Below are 20,798 nucleotides of genomic sequence, written 5' to 3' on the forward strand. Positions count from 1 at the left end.
CTAACCTTTATGCAATAGGCCAAGGAGGCACTGAGGAATTTTGAGTGGGGGAATGGCCACTGGGGCTTTAATTCTGGGGGAATAATTTTGATAGTGCTATGAAGGACCAGTTAGAAAGTGCAGCAGAACTTCAGGTAAGGGATCATAGGATCCTAAAATAAGTAGGAGGCAACAAGAAAGGAAAAGTAGGGGAAATTTTGGAAAGAAAAAAAAAAAAAGGCCAAAGTAGGGTCTATAAACAAGAACCTCTTGAATATGAAAGATTAGGAAGAGAAAGGAGTCAAACAAAACACAAGATTCCAGGAGAAAGATGCTGTCAAGAAGAGATCACCATGTCAAGATGCTTTGGCGCTTTAATGGTTTGGTTTTTAACATCTGGCACAACAGGAACAAGTGGACTATCCAGGAAGTAACGTGATCTGGAACTCAGGGGAGAAGGCAGGGATGTAGCTGGAGATTTAGGGAGGTTAGCACAAAGCTTAAGATTATTAACTTGGAGTCAAATAGACATGAATTCTAATCCTAGCATGGCCCCCTACTATTGGTGTGGCTTTGGCAAATTCCTTAAATACTCTAAGAAGTTGGAAATTGAAGATAATAACAGCACCAAAGAATTGTGAAGATGAAATGAGTTAATGTGTGTCAAAGCTTAGCACAATGTGATAAATTCTCAATAAACGGCAGATCTTATTTGGGGTCACCTGATGGAGCTATGAGGTAGATGGATGATACTATTGGGAGAAGGAGAAGAGGCAGAAGGGGAAGTGGGAGAGAGAGATCTCAGAGGAGGAAAGCGAGGAGGCTTTCAGAAAGGACATGAGAGAACGGGAGAGGGTTCACTTTGTGAGGAGTGAGAACTGTGTAAAGAGAGTCCCCTCAGCCCTCCTAGTTCCTGAGCCTCCTCTCTTCCCTCTTGAGAATGTGCCTATACTCTCCATCCACACATATTCACACGCACTTAGGGCTGTGGGTGAGGTTGTGCAGGTTGTGCCCTGCACAAGGGTGTGGGAATGAAATTCAGCCATCACTCCCTTTTCCAAGCCTAGAGTTGGCCAGAAGAGGGTGCCTTTCTACAATTTGCCAGCCAGAAGAGGGTGCCTTTCTCTAATTTGCACAAGAGCACCATTTTGCTGGCAGCAGCCATGCTTAACACACACTTCTAGTTCTTACCACTTAAAACGCAACCAACAAGAGTAACTTTGAATTGGCTTCTGTCCCATACAGGAAAACTCCGAGAATACACAACACCTACCTACCTGAAGGAACCAGCCATGTCTTAGATCCCAAGCGAAAAGGAAACTCCCTTCTTGGCTCATATTTCTATATGGGCCAATGAATTCTCACCAAACCTCAAAATGGAGCCCCCTACTATTCTAGAAATGAAAACAGGCCTTGGAAAAGCTGGGTTCATTATTCTTCACAGCAGTTTGCAGTACATAGCATTACATTCTGTTCATGTGATGACAAATAGCTGGTCAATTCATTAAAAATGCAGTCACTCACGCAGACCTTTGGTCTTCACACAATGCCAGTCGCCAATCTGACAAACTTAACCAAATGGATTCACTATTTTTTGGTCATGAAGCCCTGGTCTATAATAATGCTGTGGAAAGAGATAGGAAAGAGAAGGAAATGATAAAAGGGGTTTTGAAAGCAAGTAATACTATTGTCATTAGATCCGTAGGCATAGCTCTGATCCTTGGATTAATGCTGTCTTTTCTTTCTTAAAAAGCAGAGTGGGAAGTCCTCTGAGCACAAGCCCCCACTCCTTTAGCTCCTTGCCTCCCCAGGGAGCCAGCCCCCTCCCATCACATCCTGGGTCCAAACGAACTCAGGGAGAGGGCTGAGAATGTGTCAGAAGAGGAGGACACGACCAAGTGGTGAGAATTAGAGTCCTCCGAGAGGAGCCCAGGAATAATGCAGCCAAATTCATTCACCAGGGAGTTCTTTAAGTGGCTCTCAAATGGCACCCATCACACAGGCAAGCCTCCGCGTCTTTGCAGCGAGCACAATAGGTACCAGATGAGTCACAGGCACCTTGGATTTTTAGTTTGCATCTAAATAAGCACTTTATATTTGCAAAAGGCTTTCCAGTCATTTGCAAAAAGCTTTCTCCTTCAACAACTCCAGGAGGGGAGTCCACAGAACTAAAGATTTATTGAGCCCCCTGTCTGACCAAATAAAAGGTGGTGAAAAGCAGCCCTCACAGAACTCTGGGGCTCATTAAACCCAGGCAGGGAGTTAGAGTCAGGCCTTCCCACCCAGGCTGGCCTCTTTCCTCCTGGACTGCTAGCTTCCTAAAGAGCAACGCTTGTCAGTACACACACACACACACGCACACGCACGCACATACATCTCCCACCCTGGGACAGGGCTCTGAGATAGAAATCAAATTCTGCAAGGTACTGAGACCTTCAGTAAGTGGCGAGCCATAGAGATCCCGCTCACAGAACCGGAAGTCAGAAGGGACATCAAGGTTATCTCATTTGAGCAGAAATGCTAAATGCTTGCAAGAAGTCCTGCAGCCTCTTAGCACAGGTATGGAACTAGAAATGGAATCTCCTGACTTTCCACCAGCACTCTATTACAATAAGGGACACTGTCATTGGTGAAGGTGAGGATGGGGCACCAAGGCAAGGGCCTCTGGCCACGCTGGCAGCTCACCTTTATAGGTACAATTTTCTTGGACTAGATGAGGCACATTTCCTATGCCTTCAATGCCCTGGCTACCTCTGTGCTAATGCTAACTTACGTGAGTCTGGAAGCAACAATAATAAAAATAGTTACCATTTATTTAGCATGTACTATGTGCCAGACACTAAGAGATCTTCATTCATTATGGCTAACCCTCACGACAACCCAGAGAGTGATGTATTAGCCTCATTATATAAATAAAGGTGCTGAGACTAGAATGGGTAGGTGAGCTTGCTGAGATCACACAACAGTCTGGTGCAAGAGTAAGGATTCAGCCTCTGTCTATTACAGCACACTCCCTTACTCAGAGATGCTGAGCTGTGAGTCTGGCTCTGGGTTCCCTAGCTATAGAGTCACACTGCCTGGCTAAAAATCCAGGCTCTACCGTTTAATAGCAATGTGACCTTGGGCAAGTCAATTAACCTGTCAGAGCCTCAGTTCCCTTATCCGTTTAGTGGAAATAAAAACAACTACCTCAGAGGGTTGTTAGGAGGATTAAATGAATTAATATTTGTAAAGCGCTTCAAATAGTGCCTGTTACATAGAAAGTGTTACGTACATTTTTGGTGGATAAACAAATTTAAAGTTCCCTGATATCAGAAGGAAGGGGAAGACAATCACAAACTCACTGATATTAACAATCACTGATCCCTTGAGCTAGCACAATAATAATGACAACAATAACAATACTGTCTTTTAAATGTTTAGTATTAATCACTAGGCACTGTGATTTAAAAAAAAATGTTTACAGAGAAAATATCATTCAATATTCATTACAGCCTTTTCGGGCAGAAATTATTATCCCCATTGTACAGATGAGAGAAAACTGACTCTTAGAAAAAACAAACCACTGGCCCATGGTCACACAGTTCAGTGGTAAGCTGGGATTCAGAGCTGATGAGTCCGCTTCTCATGCCCGCGGACTTCATCACCACGCACACTGCCAGTGCTGGAGTCAGCGGAGTCATCCACATCAGAAACGGCCCAGGGAGCTAAGACCTCAGACACAAGGGGAGGGGCCCTGGCTCAGGGTCTGCAGAGGCGGCACGCACAGTGTGAGGCTGGCAGGTCCGGGCCCGGGAGTACCGCCGCGAGCGCAGCGGCCAGATGTTCAGAGGCGGCCCTGGGCCAAGCCTCTCTCTCCCGGCCAAGCCCAGCCCAGCCCTCCGGGTGCTTTGGCGCGGCCCTCGCCCGCAGTCGGTCACGTGCAATCGCTCCCAGAGGAAGTCAGAGGCTAAGCGGTCGGCCTGGGTGGGAATGCAGGGTCCCTGCAGGGCTCCAGGAACCAGTGCGCCGGGCTTTCCCTCTCTGCCTCCCCACAGAGCCTGGAGAGCCCCCAGGTGAGCAGTGAACTTCTCACCCCAGCCGTGCTGGCAAGAGTTCTTGCTGCATTATAGTGCCCTCCGATGGCCAATTCCGGTACAGCCTCGCTGTCGCAGTCGGCTTATGACAAGCAGGGACCTCATTTATTCTAATGGTTTAATCATGTTTTAAAAAGAGCAAGAAAAAAATTAATGTAACAGTGTTAAATTGTAGTCTTGTCTCTTATTTCTTTTCCAAGTGAACAAAAATCTTTGTCACAGAAATTTTCCGTAACGCAGACTTTCTCAAAACCTGTCTAATCATAAGATGCACTTGCTTGCTAAAAATACACATTTCTGTGCTCACTGATATGTGGGAGCTAAGCTATGAGGATGCAAAGGCATAAGAATATACAATGGACTTTGGGGACTTGGGGGAGAATCCCCAAGGAGGAGATTCAAGAGAGGACTTGCATCAGATGGAGGGGAGCGTGGCGAGGGATAAAAGATTCCAAATACGGTACAGTGTATACTGCTTGGGTGATGGATGCACCAGGATCTCACGAATCACCATAAAGAACTTACTCGCATAACCAAATACTACCTGTGCCCCAATAACTTATCGAAAAATAAAATAATTTTTAAAAAAGAAGAAACAAAAATGCACATTTCTTGGTTCTACCTCAGAAGTACTAAACCAAAATCTCCAGAAACTAAGCCTGATATTCTGGTGTCGTTGTTGTTGTTGTTGTTTGAGATGGAGTCTCGCTCTGTCGCCCAGGCTGGAGTGCAGTGGTGCAGTCTCGGCTTACTGCAAGCTCTGCCTCCCGGGTTCACGCCATTCTCCTGCCTCAGCCTCCCGAGTAGCTGGGACTACAGGCGCCCACCACCACGCCCAGCTAGTTTTTTGTATTTTTTTAGTAGAGACGGGGTTTCACCGTGTTAGCCAGGATGGTCTCGATCTCCTAGACCTCGTGATCCGCCCGTCTCGGCCTCCAAACGTGCTGGGATTACAGGCCTGAGCCACCGCGCCTAGCCGGTATTCTGCATTTTAACAGGATCCCCAGGCAATTAACAGAATCAAGCTAATTGAGGAAACTCAGCTGTGGGCGCACGCACTGCTCTGCAAGCACTAACCGCCCTTGCCATGCTGACTTCGCTGAGGAAGCCCCTGTCCCCCACAAGAACTCAGAGAGCTGTCAATGCCCTTGAGAGGGAGGAGGGCACTCAGGAGAAACACACCTCAGAGGTGGGGACTTGGCTCTGCCACAATTTGCTGCAGAACCTTGGGTTCATAATTGACATCCTTGCGTCTCTGCTTCCTCCTTTATGGGATAGAGCCAAGGTTTCCTACACTTGCTGGCTCACTTCATTAATGGAGCCTCCAGGGAGCTGCTGAACGTTATAGCATATTTAGGAAAGTATATGACTCTCAGTGGTCTGCTGAAGCCAGCTTATCATGGCTAGCAAGAGCTGATTGGCAAAATTTTAGAAACCTTTTGAGTCAGTTATTAAAGCTTTGGTGGTAGCTTAAAATCGGCCATAGTGGGAGTATTTACGCCACAGAAATTGGCAAATATTACAAATTAGGGCTTTTTGTAAACTACAGAGCCTATTGTTAGCCATTTACCAGCACACCACTGAATACACAGAAGGGTCAGGCTCTTTTACATCAAAGGACATTATGCAAGTGGAAGGCCTGGAGAAAGCGAGTTACAGCATTCCTTCCCCTTGCTGTTCAGTCATGGCAGCCGCAGGACTCAAGGCTCAGCCCCTCCTCCAAGGTTCCTCATAGTTACCGCTAACAGCGAGGCCCTTGTAGACATATTGGACTGGAAGCCCAGCAGAGTCTAAAGCCTGAGGGGAGTCAGAGGCCTAGAGAAACTGCTACTTGACCTGCTCTTGTGTAAACTAAGGAGAGGATTCAAGAGAGGACTTGCATCAGATGAAGGGAACTAGGTTGTTGTAGCCTCCCAAGGAGCGGGTAGCAGGATCTTAGTCTGACCTTATCAAATTTTTCCCTTTTGAGAAAGAAGCCACCTTTGTCATACATCATGGTGTCAAGGCCAAGTCCTGCACAGTTTACCTTCATCTCAACTCACAGCTGACTGTAATCTGCCCTTTTGGGAATACAAATCTTATCACTCTACAACAAGTTGCACAAGAGGCAGATTCGGGCAGTGCTGGTGCATAGGAGCAGGGGAAACACACAGGAGGAGCATCAGGAGGCCTTGCCCAATCCCTTCTAGCCCAGCATCTGTCCTTCTTTCCTTAATCCCAGGCCTTGAGGTGCACAACAAGGGTTAAGGAGATTCCAGATTCCCTGGAAACTGACAAGACAAAAAATGTTAAGCCATAGGTAGATCCAGCTTATACCTTAGATCCCTGAGCCTGGCCAGGATTAGAAGGGAAGGAAGCCTTCCCCTCTTACAGGAAAGGAGGCCTTCATGACCCATGAGGCAGTCAGTTAACAGTTTCTTATTACTTTCTTTATACAAGGACCTATGGAGAATATCAAGGTTGTAACAAGATTTGATCCTGAAGTAACTTAAATTATATGGAGCTCTCTCTCTTCAGCCACAAGGCAAATTCAGTCATGAGGCAAGACAGCTGTATGCAGGAGGGCCTTATAATTGATTTGCATAGAAGTGCTAAGAGTTCATAGTTAGTTAGAAGTCTCTGTGTATGATGGAAAGAACTGGGAAGGTTGCTGGAGAGTTCATCTGAGATTAATGGACGGCAAGATTGAGTTGGCCAGGGAGGGAGAAGGAATGATTAATTGAACAAAGACACCAGTCTCTGACTATTGAAGAGTACTCATCACGAGGCCAGTTGGGCTGGAGCTGTGAGTGAGTGTCAGGGATCAGTGGGAGGTCAGATTGGCAACGTAAGCTGAGGTCATGTTGGAGAAGGCTGAGCTTGGTTTATGGGTGAAAGAGGAGCCATCAACAGTGTATTCATTTTCTATTGCTGTGGAACAAATTATCACATATTTAGAGGCTTGAACTGTACCTATTTTTATCTTGCAGAGTCTGTAAGTCAGAACTCTGTACACAATGTAGGTAGATTCTCTTCTTAGGATCTCGCAGGGCTGAACTCAAGGTGTAGACTGGGTTGTGTTCTCATCTGGAGCCTGAGGTCCTCATCCACACTCATTCAGGTTGTTAGGAGTATTCAGTTCCTTGCAGTTGCAGGACCGAGGTCCCTACTTTCTAGCTGGCTGTGAACCAGTGCTGCTCTCAGCTCCTGTAAACCTTTTGCCATCTCCTTAAAAAATGACCCTCTCTAAAACATAGCAGTTTGCTCCTTCAAGGCCAAGAGGATAATTTCTCAGTCCTCTTTAAGGGCTCACCTAATTAGGTCAGGCCCACTCAAGATCATCTCCCTTTTGATTATCTCAACCTCAACGGATCAGTAATCTAATCACAGGAGTGATATTACATTATAATCACAGGTTCAGCCTACACTCAACGGAGGGGACTATACAAGGCAGAAATCTTGGGCCATCCTAGAGTACTGCCTATCTCAGATAATTTTCAGCTGGGAGATAGGGAGACGTGATGAAATTTATTTTTGGAACCTGGCAGCAGAAGACCAACGAGGAGGCTGTAGCCATCATAGAAATCAGGTAGCAGGAAAGGGATAGGTGGATAAATAAATGGGGAAGATATCTCAATGGATAAATTTACAGGACCTGGAATGTTCCTTCCCCGTCTGACCTCATGGCTGGCTCCCTCTTGTACCACTCACTTCCCTGCCCACTCTGTGTTAGTTTTATCTCCTCCCTGGTTCTCTAACACATCACCCAGCGTATTTCTTTCATGGTACTCTTCATTTTACATTAACATATTTGTTTCCTTTTTTATTGTTCATTCACTCCACTTAACACTAAGCTCAAAGAGAACAGGGACAATGTGCCTTTTGCAAACCTCCGAATATCTGGAATGGGGCCTGGCATATAGTTGGGACTCAAAAAATATTGAATAAAGTTTAAATAAATAAGTGACCAAGGCTGAGCATGGGGTCTCACGCCTATAATCCTAGCACTTTGGGAGGCAGAGGCGGGTAGATTGCCTGAGCTCAGGAGTTCGAAACCAGCCTGGACAACATGGTGAAACCCCATCTCTGCTAAAATACAAAATATTAGCCAGGCATGATGGCACGCGCCTGTAGTCCCAGCTACTCGGGAGGCTGAGGCAGGAGAATTGCTTGAATCTGGGAGCCAGAGGTTGCAGTGAGCTGAGATCGCGCCACTGCACTTCAGCCTGGGTGACAGAATGAGATTCCATCTCTAAATAAATAAATAAATGAGCAAGCAAATTCTATGAAAGGGTCCAGGGAGAGTCAAAAGGTCTGAGTACTAGGTCTGGGTGTCTTGAAGAAAGGCAGAAAGTGAAACCAGATTGAGAGGCTTGGGGAGTTGGGGAGATCTGTTTTAGACATCTTGAGTTTGAGATGACTGTGGAACAGTTGTCCAGCTAAGTCCTACGGGCAGCTGGAAACGCTGGTGAAGAATTGTCACACATAAAAAAACACAACAATGTCCAATAGTAAGGAACTGGACTTTGGTTATGTAAAAGAATGAAAACGGGATTTTAAAATAAGCCTCCACTGGACATTTCTCATTTCCATTTTTAAAACATCTACTACTTAGAGGAGCTGTCACAATGAAGGCTAAAATTTATATTAGGATACAAGCAGGGGGTAAACATCCTCTTTAGGTATGTTCTTTCATTGTCTGAAAACCTGCAGGAGATGGTAAAGGCACACAGACCAGCACCCAGAGCATTCAGAGTGAAGAGTGTGTGACGGTAAGGCCAGTTATGCTGGGTGATCAGGCAGAACCGGTAAAGAAGCTCTCCAGCAACCCAGTGGTGCTGTGTTAACTTTTTTATTCTTCCCTTTTTCTGTTCATCTCCCTCAATAAGTTCTTCATTTATCTTATCTCAACCCTTCTGCTATTTTTGATCTTTCTGCTTTTCTCTCTTCCTCTAAATTATATTTCTCATGCCATATGTATCAACCTGATTATTTCTCTACTAACTTCTTTCATCTGGTCTTTTGAAAAGATGCTCTCACTGGACTTGGTGGCTCACACCTGTAATCCCAACACTCTGGGAGGCTGAGGCCAGAGAGTTGCTTGAGCCCAACATTTTGAGACCAGCCTGGGCAACAAAGTAAGACCCCATCTCTACAAAAAAATAAAATAATTAGGCAGGCATGGTGGCATAGGCGTATAATCCTAGATACTTGGGAAGCTGAGGTAGGAGGATCTGATCCCAGGAGTTGAACTGCAGTGAACAGTGATCATGCCACTACACTTCAGCCTGGGTGACAGAGTGAGACCCTGTCTCCAAAAACAACAACAACAAAGAAAGAAAAGTATCCCATTCCATCTCACCATGCCTATCCCCTCTCCCTTGCTTTTTCAGGTACACCGCAGTGGTCATGCCCGTTCACTACCAGCATGGCACAGGACAGAGCTCCTGTCGGCGCGTGACCCTCATGATCACGGCCGTCTGGGTACTGGCCTTGGCTGTGTCCTGCCCTCTTCTGTTTGGCTCTAATACCACAGGTAACAATGATGGCTTCACTTCTAGCATCCATGTGACTCACAGCACACCTGAATGACTGGCTGTGAGTTGTGCTCAGCCCTGAAATTTCTGACCCCCGGTCAGTGTACTTTGCAATTGAATGAGAATGCCACAGAATGCAAAGCTTTGGCCTTTGTGGGTTATGAATAAAATATAAAGCAAAACCTCATCAATTATTGGCACGGGGGTAAGGTTCTGCCCCAATTAATGAAAAGTCTGGCTCATCTTTATTTTGAAAGAAATGTCATTGTATTCATTTGCAGAAATGTACCAGTTAAAAAAACCAAGATATATATTAATAATTCAGGCAAGGTTTGCTAATAAAAAGATAACAATTCATAACAGACCTACAATGCAAATAACACATTATAAAAGTCTTATAGCAGGATATATACTTCTAACTTTTTACTCAATAATTTCCAATTCTTCAGAACTAACCAGTATAGATTCCCAAATTGCTGGAGAGTGTATTTCCTATTTTTAATACAAAAATTCTGGGCCGGGCACGGTGGCTCACACCTGTAATCCCAGCATTTTGGGAGGCCAAGGCGCGTGGATCACAAGGTCAGGAGATCAAGACCATCCTGGCTAACACAGTAAAACCCTGTCTCTACTAAAAATACAAAAAATTAGCCAGGCATAGTGGCGAGCACCTGTAGTCCCAGCTACTCAGGAGGCTGAGGCAGGAGAATGGTGTGAACCCGGCAGGCAGAGCTTGCAGTGAGCCGAGATTGCGCCACTGCAGTCCAGCCTGGGGGACAGCAAGCCTCCATCTCAAAAAAAAAAAAAATTCTGGGTAAGTTGCTTGGCACATGGTACATCTACTGGACGGACGGACGGATGGATGGATGGATGGATGGATGGACAATGTATATATCTGAAATGCTCAGGATTTTCAGCATGACACCAATACCTCAAATGAATCAGTGCCTTCTGTGTTTGTACCATGTCCATCTTTTAGCCTCAGTAAATTTTTTTCTTTTTTTTTTTTTTTTTTTTGAGACCATGTCTCATTCTGTTGTCCAGGCTGGAGTGCAATGGCACGATCTCGGCTCATTGCAACATCCACCTGCTGGGTTCAAGCAATTCTCCTGTCTCAGCCTCCCAAGCAGCTGAGATTACAGGAACCCACCACCATGCCCTACTAATTTTTGTATTTTTAATAGAAAAGGGGTTTTACCGTGTTGGCCAGGCTGGTCTCGAACTCCTGACCTCAAGTGATCAGCCCGCCTCGGCCTCCCAAAGTGCTGAGATTACAAGCATGAACCACTGCACTCGGCCAGCCTCAGTAGTTTAATGTGTCAAATGAAAGGTATTAACACACACAATATCATGATGGGTATTGACAATATACACTGAGTGCTGAGGGAAAACTGCTTGATAAGTGTTCCAGTGGTCATCTGGATTTCTCATTTTGTCCATTTGAATTGATTCATTCAATGCCTATATTCCAGGTTTGTAAATTTCTAGTATATATGTACTAGCGACATAAGCCATGTGCTTGTGTATATGCAGATATTATATGTAACATATTACATATAAATACGGGCAAATTCTAACTTTAAGTAATCTTCCAAGTGTCATTTGCTGGACAATGATTTAGAAGTCAAAATATATTTTGGAAGATAGGTATAGGCTCTGGAGCAAGTAAAATCTAAGTCCAAACTCCAGTCAAAGTCCAGACTTACTAGCTGTCTCTTCTTAAACAAGTTACTTAACTTCTCTGAGTTCCTCATTGGTAAACGTGGGATAAAATTACAGTGGAGCACACACTTGAGCAAATTAAAATATGTGAACTTGATCTACATATTTAGTTAAGAGATTTTTAATATTTATTTTTATATATATGATCCCCTACAAATAAGCCCAGCAATTTTATCTCTAAAATTATATGTTCCATAGGAACTCTACACTATATGATATATTACTATATGTATCATACAACTTATTACTCTTCATGGTTATAATAAAACCATGTATATCTTTATATGTGATTCAGATTTTCAAAGCAAATTTGGAGTCTGTGTAATTTTCACTTTATTTGTTGACTTTAGAATCTAAGCCTACATATAACTCCACTCTACCTTCTTCATAGAGATTTTTGCAATTAAATGAGGATTAAATTGGGATAACATATGTAAATATGCCAAGCACGTACCACCTACTCAAGGCTGGCTTGTTTCTCTGCCACAGTAAAGGGTAACTAGCCAACTTATCAACAAATATTTGCCTGTTTAACCCAGGCTATTCTCAAATTACGGTGTTGTTATCTTTGCATTACTGTTTACCATTCATTACTTTGTTATGTCAACTAAATGACACTTTATACACACAAACACGTGTGTACATGCATACATTGCCCAGTACAAAGCAACATCTCTTAACACAGCTATAGAGGCTGACTCTGTGGCACTAAAATATAATTTTTGGTGAATGCTAAATGTGCTTTATGGGTTAGTCTGATAACTAAGTCACCTTCTGTAACCTTATTTCTATATGAAAATACATTGTTAGTTGGAATTTCTAGTGTGGGAAACTCACCACTGCTAGACCAAGGCACTGCTTACCCGCTAGCCAACAGCAAATCCCTGCCAACGTCTACTGGGCTGACTGTGGTTCCCCTGACTCATTCTTGGTGGAGGCGGTCTTATTCACTCACAAACACATCACACTGGAAACAGTTGAAACAGTCCCAAATTCTAACATTAGACCAAGTTCTCGGTTAACGTCGACATCCAGAGTGAAGAAGAATGATGAATTGCAGTGTTGTTGCCACCTGTGAGATCATTATTGTTCCAGAAACAAAATTCAGGAAAATTTTTTCCGAAAGGATTTTCGAATACAGAATTGAGAAGGCAGAAAAGGCCTGTGACAGCATGTGCGCTCTCACTTCTCCCTCATCTCTCACAATCTCTCTCTTTTACTTTTAAGTGTATTAATAGCACTCTAGCAAGCCCTCCATTTATTCATATACTGTGTCAAAGTGTCAGGTTCCATTGTAGGAGCTCAGTAAATATTAGCTACTGTTATGGTTGCTATTATTTATTGGAAAAGTTTATACATCAAAATGTAACTATACATCTGCAGCCGTAAGAGTTCTGCTGATGGTTTTAGAGATCAGTCGCCCCTTCCTAGAACACAGTTAGGGGACTTAGTAAGCGAAGCTCAGGCCCAGCTGTCCTCCTCTGCCTCAAGCTGACCTTCACTGTACAGCTTCATTATCTTGATAGATGTGGGTTCCTGCAGCAATTTTCTCATTTATAAGGAAGTTCCCAAGTTCATTTGAAAGCCCAATATAAAGGACTCTTCTCAGTCATTTTTTTCTACTCCTTCTGTGAAAAATAGACGGGGAGAGGGCAGGATCCTGCCAATAACACCTGATATTGGAAGCAGCTGGACTTTCACTAATAAGTGCAACACAAAAAAAGAACTTTCTGGCAGAGCTCTTCTTTTTAATGCCAAGGGCTGCCACATGCAATTGTGAATTATTAGAGAACATAAGATACAGAAAAGTTGAACTTCAGTCTCTTCCAACTTGGAGTTGCTCCTGTTCTCAGATAAAAGGTCAACATGAGGCAGGGTTTTGGGTGAGAGAGTTCCGAGGCGGGGGCCTGGCTGACCAGGGTTGCCTTAACTCCCAGCAGAGGCCCAGCAGTCTAGGCAATTTTCACATCATCAACAGACCCTGATACAGCAGAGCATGGTGTGCTGGTGCTAAAGGAAACTCTGAAGATCCCTGAATGAGCAGCCCAACCCTTTCACTGCATAGATAAGAAAAATAACTAGTATTTAAATTCCTGCTAAATCAGAAAGCTATTGTGTTATTTTTAAAAATCTAGAATAAATAAGCAAAGAGTGAATAAGCTGGTGATAAGGGTTTAAGAACCCTTTAAGGGAGGAGAAACTTAAAGTTAAGAAAACTGTATCAGCTGGCTTGATTTTCCTTTGAAAGAAGGAAATGGAGGGGTGCCATTTATTTGATTTCATCAGTAGAACATCTCACCTAGTTTTCAGAGCACAGGAGCTAGGTTGGGGGAGGGGGGAGCTTAGTTGCACAAAAAGTTAAAAGAATAGTAGAAGCACAAAGTTAAAAGAATAATAGGCTCATCCTAAACTCAGATTCATTGGCACCACATGTCTTTGGAATCAAGTTGGGGTCAAATCTGTCAATTAGTTTGAAGTTCATGAATCTTTCAAGTAAACCTGCTCTGAGCCAAGCTGTTCGCATTATGGTGGGGCTCAGTTTCCCAAGACAGCCCGCAAAAGCCTCATAGACGCCTTTGTCTTTTTCACCCAGCACAGTGCTTTAAACATAGTAGGTGCTCCATAAAATTCGCTGAATGAGTAAATAGATGACTCTTCATCATTATCCTTTCTTCCTGAAATGTTGAGATTAGTTGGGATAAGCATTTCTAATCTCAGAGGAGCAGTAACTTCCCCTCTCCCGGGACAGGCCTTCTCCATTATCCTCTGGTCAGTGACTGCTCATACGTTTACATAAAATGCTCATCTGTACATTTTGCTCATTTATTTACTGTTTATGCATTTGCTCAATAACTATTGTGCTAACAAAACAACACTCTTGCCATTAAATCATCAAAGCAAAGCACCTCATCTCCTGGGGAAGCCAGCTTCTGGGGGGCCTTACTGCCTTCCTCACCTCTTTGGCACACAGCAGAGAAGATTTCAGAACTGCTGCTGTGTGGCGCATCACTGTGCCCTGCCAACAGGACACACACACACCCAGGGCCAGGCCTGCTGGGGCTGGGGCAGGCCCTACTCATTGGCCACCCACCTCCAGTGTCACTCTGCCTGCAGTGGGGACATTCTGGAAGAGGCTGCAATGCTTGATCTAAGGAAAGGAAGCAGTTTTCTTAGATAGGGGAGGAAGGAAGGGATGGTAATGCAGGTTCTGTGATTATATGGGAGAGCCTTCGTTGACTAGGGACCCTGAAATACTTATCTGCCCTCTCAACTCTCTCTTTCAATATTTTTAATGGAGAAATAAATGTTTGCACATAAAACATTCATAAGGTGTCATGGGATACATATATACTTATATGTAGGTCTCCCTTCCACCCCAGATTACTAAATTCTGCCATCTCCCTCCCTAGAAACAAACAATATTCATGCAAGATAATGCTTGCAACAGTGTGCATGTCCATACACATATGTGTTTATTTATGTGTATGTGTATTCATTTTTACACAAATAGAAGCATATCATACCCCCTTCTGACCCTGATGTTTTAAAAGAGATAGCTCATACATAAAATTTAGAGGTCAGCCTCCCAGAACCCAGAGTGGGTAGGAAAAGGTAGAAAGTTAGGTGGAGGGACCAACAGGGAATATCCGGGACACCAAAGATGGCAACAAGATGGGCAGTGCCACCCTGCTGGCCTCTTCTCACATGTGAGACATGTGAAATGCCTCCTCATGATAGGCAGGATTTAAAACCACCTTTAAAAGAAGGAAATGAAGGAGTGTCATTTATTTGAATTCATCAATAGAACATCTCACCTAGTTTTCAGAGCACTGGAGCTAGGTTGGGGGAGGGGGAGCTTAGTTGCACAAAATGTTAAAAGAATAGTAGAATAGTCTATTGTCAGATGCTGACAACAGAAAAGCTGACTTCAGAGAAGGGATGGATCACCACCAACATGGCTCCCTAGAGATTCTGAAAGACCATGCGCTGCCACCCCATCCCTCTTGCCAACTCCATCACCCCTGAATACCAGGAGATGCCAATTTGGTGAACTACGCAGAGCCTATGAGCCATTTTCTTTTTTTTTTTTCTTTTTTTTTCTTTTCTTTTCTGAGACAGAGTCTCATTCCATCATCCAGGCTGGAGTGCAGTGGCGTAATCTCGGCTCACTGCAACTTCCACCTCCCGGGTTGAAGCGATTCTCCTGCCTCAGCCTCCTGAGTAGCTGGGATTACAGGCGTGCACTACCACGCCCAGCTAATTTTTGTATTTTTAGTAGAGACGAGGTTTCACCATGTTGGTCAGGCTGGTCTTGAACTCCTGACCTTGTGATCCACCTTCCTCGGCCTCTCAAAGTGCCCTGGGATTACAGGCATGAGCCACCGTGCCTGGTCCCTGTGAGCCATTTTCTAAAGGATGATGACACAGGCGTTGGTGAAACAACATGAAATTCACCTGAATTTTACCTCCTCTTCAGAGAACCAGAGAATTTAGGAGTAGCTTGTAAAGATTCTAGTGACAAAGTTGTCATTAAAATGCATCACTGAGCACACTGTTTTCGTTTTAGTTCTTAGCTTTTATTCACTTCCTTCTCCCACGAACATTGTTCCCTGTAAGTCTGTCTCCAAATTTCCATTCCAGATGATACCTTCCCTTTCACTTCAAAAAGCTCAGGGAGAGAAATAATAAATAATAAATAAATATAAATAATAGCTATCGTTTATTCTCATTAATTCTCACAACTACTATACAATATTTTTATCCTTTTTTTTTTTTTACGGGTAATAAAACTGTAGCTTTGCATATTTAAGAAACGTGTCGGCTGGGCGCAGTGGCTCACGCCTGTAATCCCAGCACTTTGGGAGGCCAAGGCGGGTGGATCACCTGAGGTCGGGAATTTGAGACTAGCCTGACCAACATGGGAAAACCCCGTCTCTTCTAAAAATACAAAAAAATTAGCTGGGCATGGTGGCCATGCCTGTAATCCCAGCTACTCAGGAGGCTGAGGCAGGAGAATTGCTTGAACCTGGGAGGTGGAGGTTGCAGTGAGCTGAGATCAAGCCACTGCATTCCAGCCTGGGCAACAAGAGCGAAATTCCATCTAAATAAATAAATAAATAAATAAAACGTGTCCAACATCACACAGTTAATAAATAGCAGGCCTGAATCTCACACTTAGGGTTCTCTGACTTCTACCTACCTCAGAAAACCAAGAAGCAGAATAAGAAGCCTACATGGCCACTGCCCTCTCCCCACCAGCCCACACCTAAGGCTTCATCTTCCAAGGCCAACTTTGGGGTTGGAGAATCCCCAACCCATTATGAAGACTGGCTGGGTGTACCAACAGTTGTTGCTGACAGTGCTGGATGAAGCACAGATGTTCCATGTCACAATAGTAAAGGGGGATGGGGAGTTGAAACTACAGAAAGAACATTGGCTTGGGCATAAAACTGGCTGCAGGAACATATTTTTCAAGTGCAACCTCGGGCTACTTACTGAACCTCTCTGAGTTTTAGTCTGCTCATCTGAGAAGAGAGACGGTAATGGCACCTGCCTCATATAATATTGCCATAATTATTAGGTACGATAAGGTGTACAAAGCTCTTGGCTCATCGCCTGGCAGATATTAGTTTGCTTTTCTTTTCTTTTTCAAGATGGGGCACGTTTCAGGCCCATCTTGGGCCTTGGAGGAATCTCAGTATCTGCTATGAAGAAGGCAAAGCTACAGGGACCTCCCAAGGAGAAACGGCAGGAACATTTCAGGACATAAAGCAGGGACAAAGACCCTTCTAAATGCACATTCTCCATGTCACAATATCATTACCTGCCTTTTCCCCATCCCATCTCTAACAAGTGCTGGGATTCCCTGAAAAATCAAATCTCTGTCTTGTATTCAGCTACCACCTGCCCTCCATCCCAGATTCAAAATTGGAGAACTGGCATTCTCAGCAAATAAGGCTTCTTCCTTTCATTGCATTCCAACAATTCTCGAATGCCTCCACACCAGCAGGCCCTTTTCTGGGGGCTGCATCCCTCCTGGGAGCCTCTGCCCTGTTGCCCTGTAATGCTCTCCCCAGCCTCCCAGGCTGCATGTCTCTGTGTGACACTTGTGACATCCTATGAAAGGGATCATCTATCTAGACTGTTTGCTCCCTTGAGAGCAGACATGGTGTCTCATTCATCTTTGTAGCCCCAGTGTCTGGAACATGATTGTTGGTAAATTTTCTTTTTAAGTAAACTATGAGAAACTCAAAGATGAATTAGACCTTCTACCCTCACTGACCTGACAGTATACTTATCTGAGACTGCATCCTCCCCACCTGCTGTGCAGCAGAAGGTGCGGGCACCATGCGTGACATGGAGCCATGTTTTACCCTCCCTACTGAGTTCTGATACTTGCTAACTGCTTTACCTTCCCCCTTCTCATCCACAGGGGACCCCACTGTCTGCTCCATCTCCAACCCTGATTTTGTCATCTACTCTTCAGTGGTGTCCTTCTACTTGCCCTTTGGAGTGACCGTCCTTGTCTATGCCAGAATCTATGTGGTGTTAAAACAAAGGAGACGGAAAAGGATCCTCACTCGACAGAATAGTCAGTGCAACAGTGTCAGGCCTGGCTTCCCTCAACAAGTAAGCACCCTGGAGTGGGTAGAGGGAAGACAACACACAATCTCCTGACTTCCCAGCCTGTGTCCAGCAGTGCACGATTTTGCTGTTTAGCTACATTGGAGACATAAATCTGACACCCACTTTGGAATCTGCTAATATTGGCTGTGCTTTGAAGGTAGGAAATCCAATCTCAAGAAAACATTGATAGATGTCTCTAGAGCCTACCTTACCTGGCAAAGTGATTGGATAGCTCCTGGGTTTGTTCTGCTTCCCTTCAAAGTCTTTCATTTTCCCCAAATGGGCAGCAATTCAGATGTCCCACAGGTTTTGAAGTTTAAGTGCAGCAGTTGTACCTTGCACTGCTGGTGGGTTCCCAGAACTGACTTTTTGTCTAAAACACTCATCCCAAGGATCATTGGGGTCCATCAAAACCTTTTTTCCTTACTGGATCTGTGTCAAGGAACTGACAAGCTGGTGGGATACGGTGCTGATAAAGCATTTTACTGGCTCTTTCTAGGCTCTGAAAAGAAATATCATTGCCTCTGCGATGATCTTCCAATTTCTAGGGCTTTAATTTCTCCTTACCCCATTGCCTGGCACTTAGTAGCTTTCCCACGATGTACTTGAAGCATGAATGGATATATACCGATCACTTGAAATCTACTAGGGAAGGGACAGTGATAACATTAAACAGCCTCCGCCTTCATGGAGCTTAGAATCTAGACAAGCAAATAAAGCACCCCTCCACTCAAAGTGAATGAAGAGCCCAGAGCTGAATAGGATGTTTGCCAAATGTGAGGTGAAGACAATTAAGCACTCAATTATGAAGTGCTCTGGAGGCTATAGAAGAGAAAAACCGGCCGGGCGCGGTGGCTCAAGCCTGTAATCCCAGCACTTTGGGAGGCTGAGACGGGCGGATCACGAGGTCAGGAGATCGAGACCATCCTGGCTAACACAGTGAAACCCCGTCTCTACTAAAAAAATACAAAAAATTGTAGCTGTAGTCCCAGCTACTCGGGAGGCTGAGGCAGGAGAATGGCGTAAACCCGGGAGGCGGAGCTTGCAGTGAGCTGAGATCTGGCCACTGCACTCCAGCCTGGGCGACAGAGCGAGACTCCATCTCAACAAAAAAAAAAAAAAAAAAAGAAGAGAAAAACCAATATGCTTAGTATATGGTTTGGCTATGTCCCCACCCAAATCTCATCTCAAATTGTAGCTCCCACAACTCTCACGTGTCATGGGAGGGACCCAGTGGGAGGTAATTGAATGATGGGGGTGAGTCTTTCCCCTACTGTTCTCATAATAGTGAATAAGTCTCACGAGATCTGATGGTTTTATGAGGAGGAGTTTCCCTGCACAAATTTTCTCTTGTCTGCTGCCATGTAAGACATGCCTTTCACCTTCCACCATGATTGTGAGGCCTCCCTAGCCACATGGAACTGTGAATCCATTAAACTTCTTTTTCTTTATAAACTACCCAGTCTCAGATATGTCTTTATTAGCAGCATGAAAACAGACTAATACACTCAGGAAAGGGCTCCATAGACAGAGTAAGAATTGAGTTTGATCTTGAAGGCAGATCCAATTTGGGTGTCTAGATTAATCTTTGATGACCTAGATAATCTTTTTTTTTTTTTTTTTTGAGACAGAGTCTCGCTCTGTCACCCTGACTAGAGTGCAGTGGCATGATGTCAGCTCACTGCAGCCTGTGCCTACTGGGTTCAAGACATTCTCGTGCCTCTGTCTCCTGAGTAGCTGGGATTACAGGTACCCACCAACACATCTGGCTAATTTTTGTATTTTAGGAGAGACAGGGTTTTGCCATGTTGGCTAGACTGGTCTCTAACACCTGGCCTCAAATGATCTGCCCACCTCAACCTCCCCAAGTGCCAGGATTATAGGCGTAAGCGCCCGGCCTGATGACCTAGATTATGTCTGATGACCTCTTGAGGTCTTTGATGATGTCAAAAGTATGAATGAAGGCCAGACTCTTAAGCTGAAGTCCCAAGGCTTGAGTGAAACAAGACTATTAATCCCCATGAAAGAGAAGATCAAGACCCAAGGCTGAGGATATGAAAGTATTGCATTCAAAATATTATTATGTCACATGGCTACCTATGACATGGCTAGACCCACAACTGACTGTTCCTCCTTCAACCCCCCACCCCTAGTCTTCTTGTCTGCAGCTGCACCCCATTCGGCAGTTTTTAGTAAGGGCCCAATTTCCATCAGATGCCACAGGAAAAATGGTAAGTGGGCCATGTCTTTGATCATAGAGAAAGAATAAGAGATCTTTTGCCACAATACTGGCTTATCTTGATTCTACTCTCACCCCAGATTGAAATCTTGCCTTGATTCCCACACACATATCTATAAGACAAGATCTGAAATGCCTCCTAATTTAAGCTGCAGAATAGAATTCATTAGATGATAATTCAGAAAGCATATGACTATTTGGCTTGACCTAAGTGACTGGAGCCAATGACTCTTGCACACAGTGTGACAATGCCATCCAAGGCCACCTGCATTAGAGGAAACAGACGTCAAGGGAACACACATGGGCAGAGCAAAAACCAGGCAGAGAAAGGAAAATTCCAAGTGCCATATTTACTAATGAATGTGGGAAAAACGAAGACAATTTCATGGTCACTATTAGTCTTGTTCTTGCAATTCAAGCCAGGCCTGCCTTGCCCAGCTAGCAGAGTGCAGAATGGAATCTGGAGGTGTTAGATATAAGAACAGTATTCCTCTCTCTGAATTCCACATTAGAAATAAAACTTCAAAAATTTGTAATAATTAAGGTCTGAGCTTTGTTCAATCTCGGTATAGTTAATGACTTTTTACACAGGCCTGGTAGAGTAATTGGAGATAATCATTTTAAATGATAATAGCTATG

General features: G+C 44.3%; 1 protein-coding gene across 3 annotated transcripts in view; it reads left to right on the top strand.

Moving 5' to 3' along the window:
* DRD3 (dopamine receptor D3) overlaps positions 1 to 20,798 on the top strand; it is a 52,212-nt gene that overhangs the window by 22,465 nt on the left and 8,949 nt on the right. For all 3 annotated transcript variants that reach the window (XM_033200332.1, XM_033200341.1, XM_033200352.1), the window contains 2 exons: positions 9,428 to 9,570; positions 17,727 to 17,923. In XM_033200332.1, the coding sequence (XP_033056223.1) occupies positions 9,428 to 9,570; positions 17,727 to 17,923 (340 nt within the window). The remainder of the gene's footprint in view (positions 1 to 9,427; positions 9,571 to 17,726; positions 17,924 to 20,798) is intronic.

Source organism: Trachypithecus francoisi, unplaced genomic scaffold, assembly GCF_009764315.1.
Source record: "Trachypithecus francoisi isolate TF-2019V2 unplaced genomic scaffold, Tfra_2.0 Lachesis_group0, whole genome shotgun sequence".
In the NCBI taxonomy this organism is placed as follows: domain Eukaryota; kingdom Metazoa; phylum Chordata; class Mammalia; order Primates; family Cercopithecidae; genus Trachypithecus; species Trachypithecus francoisi.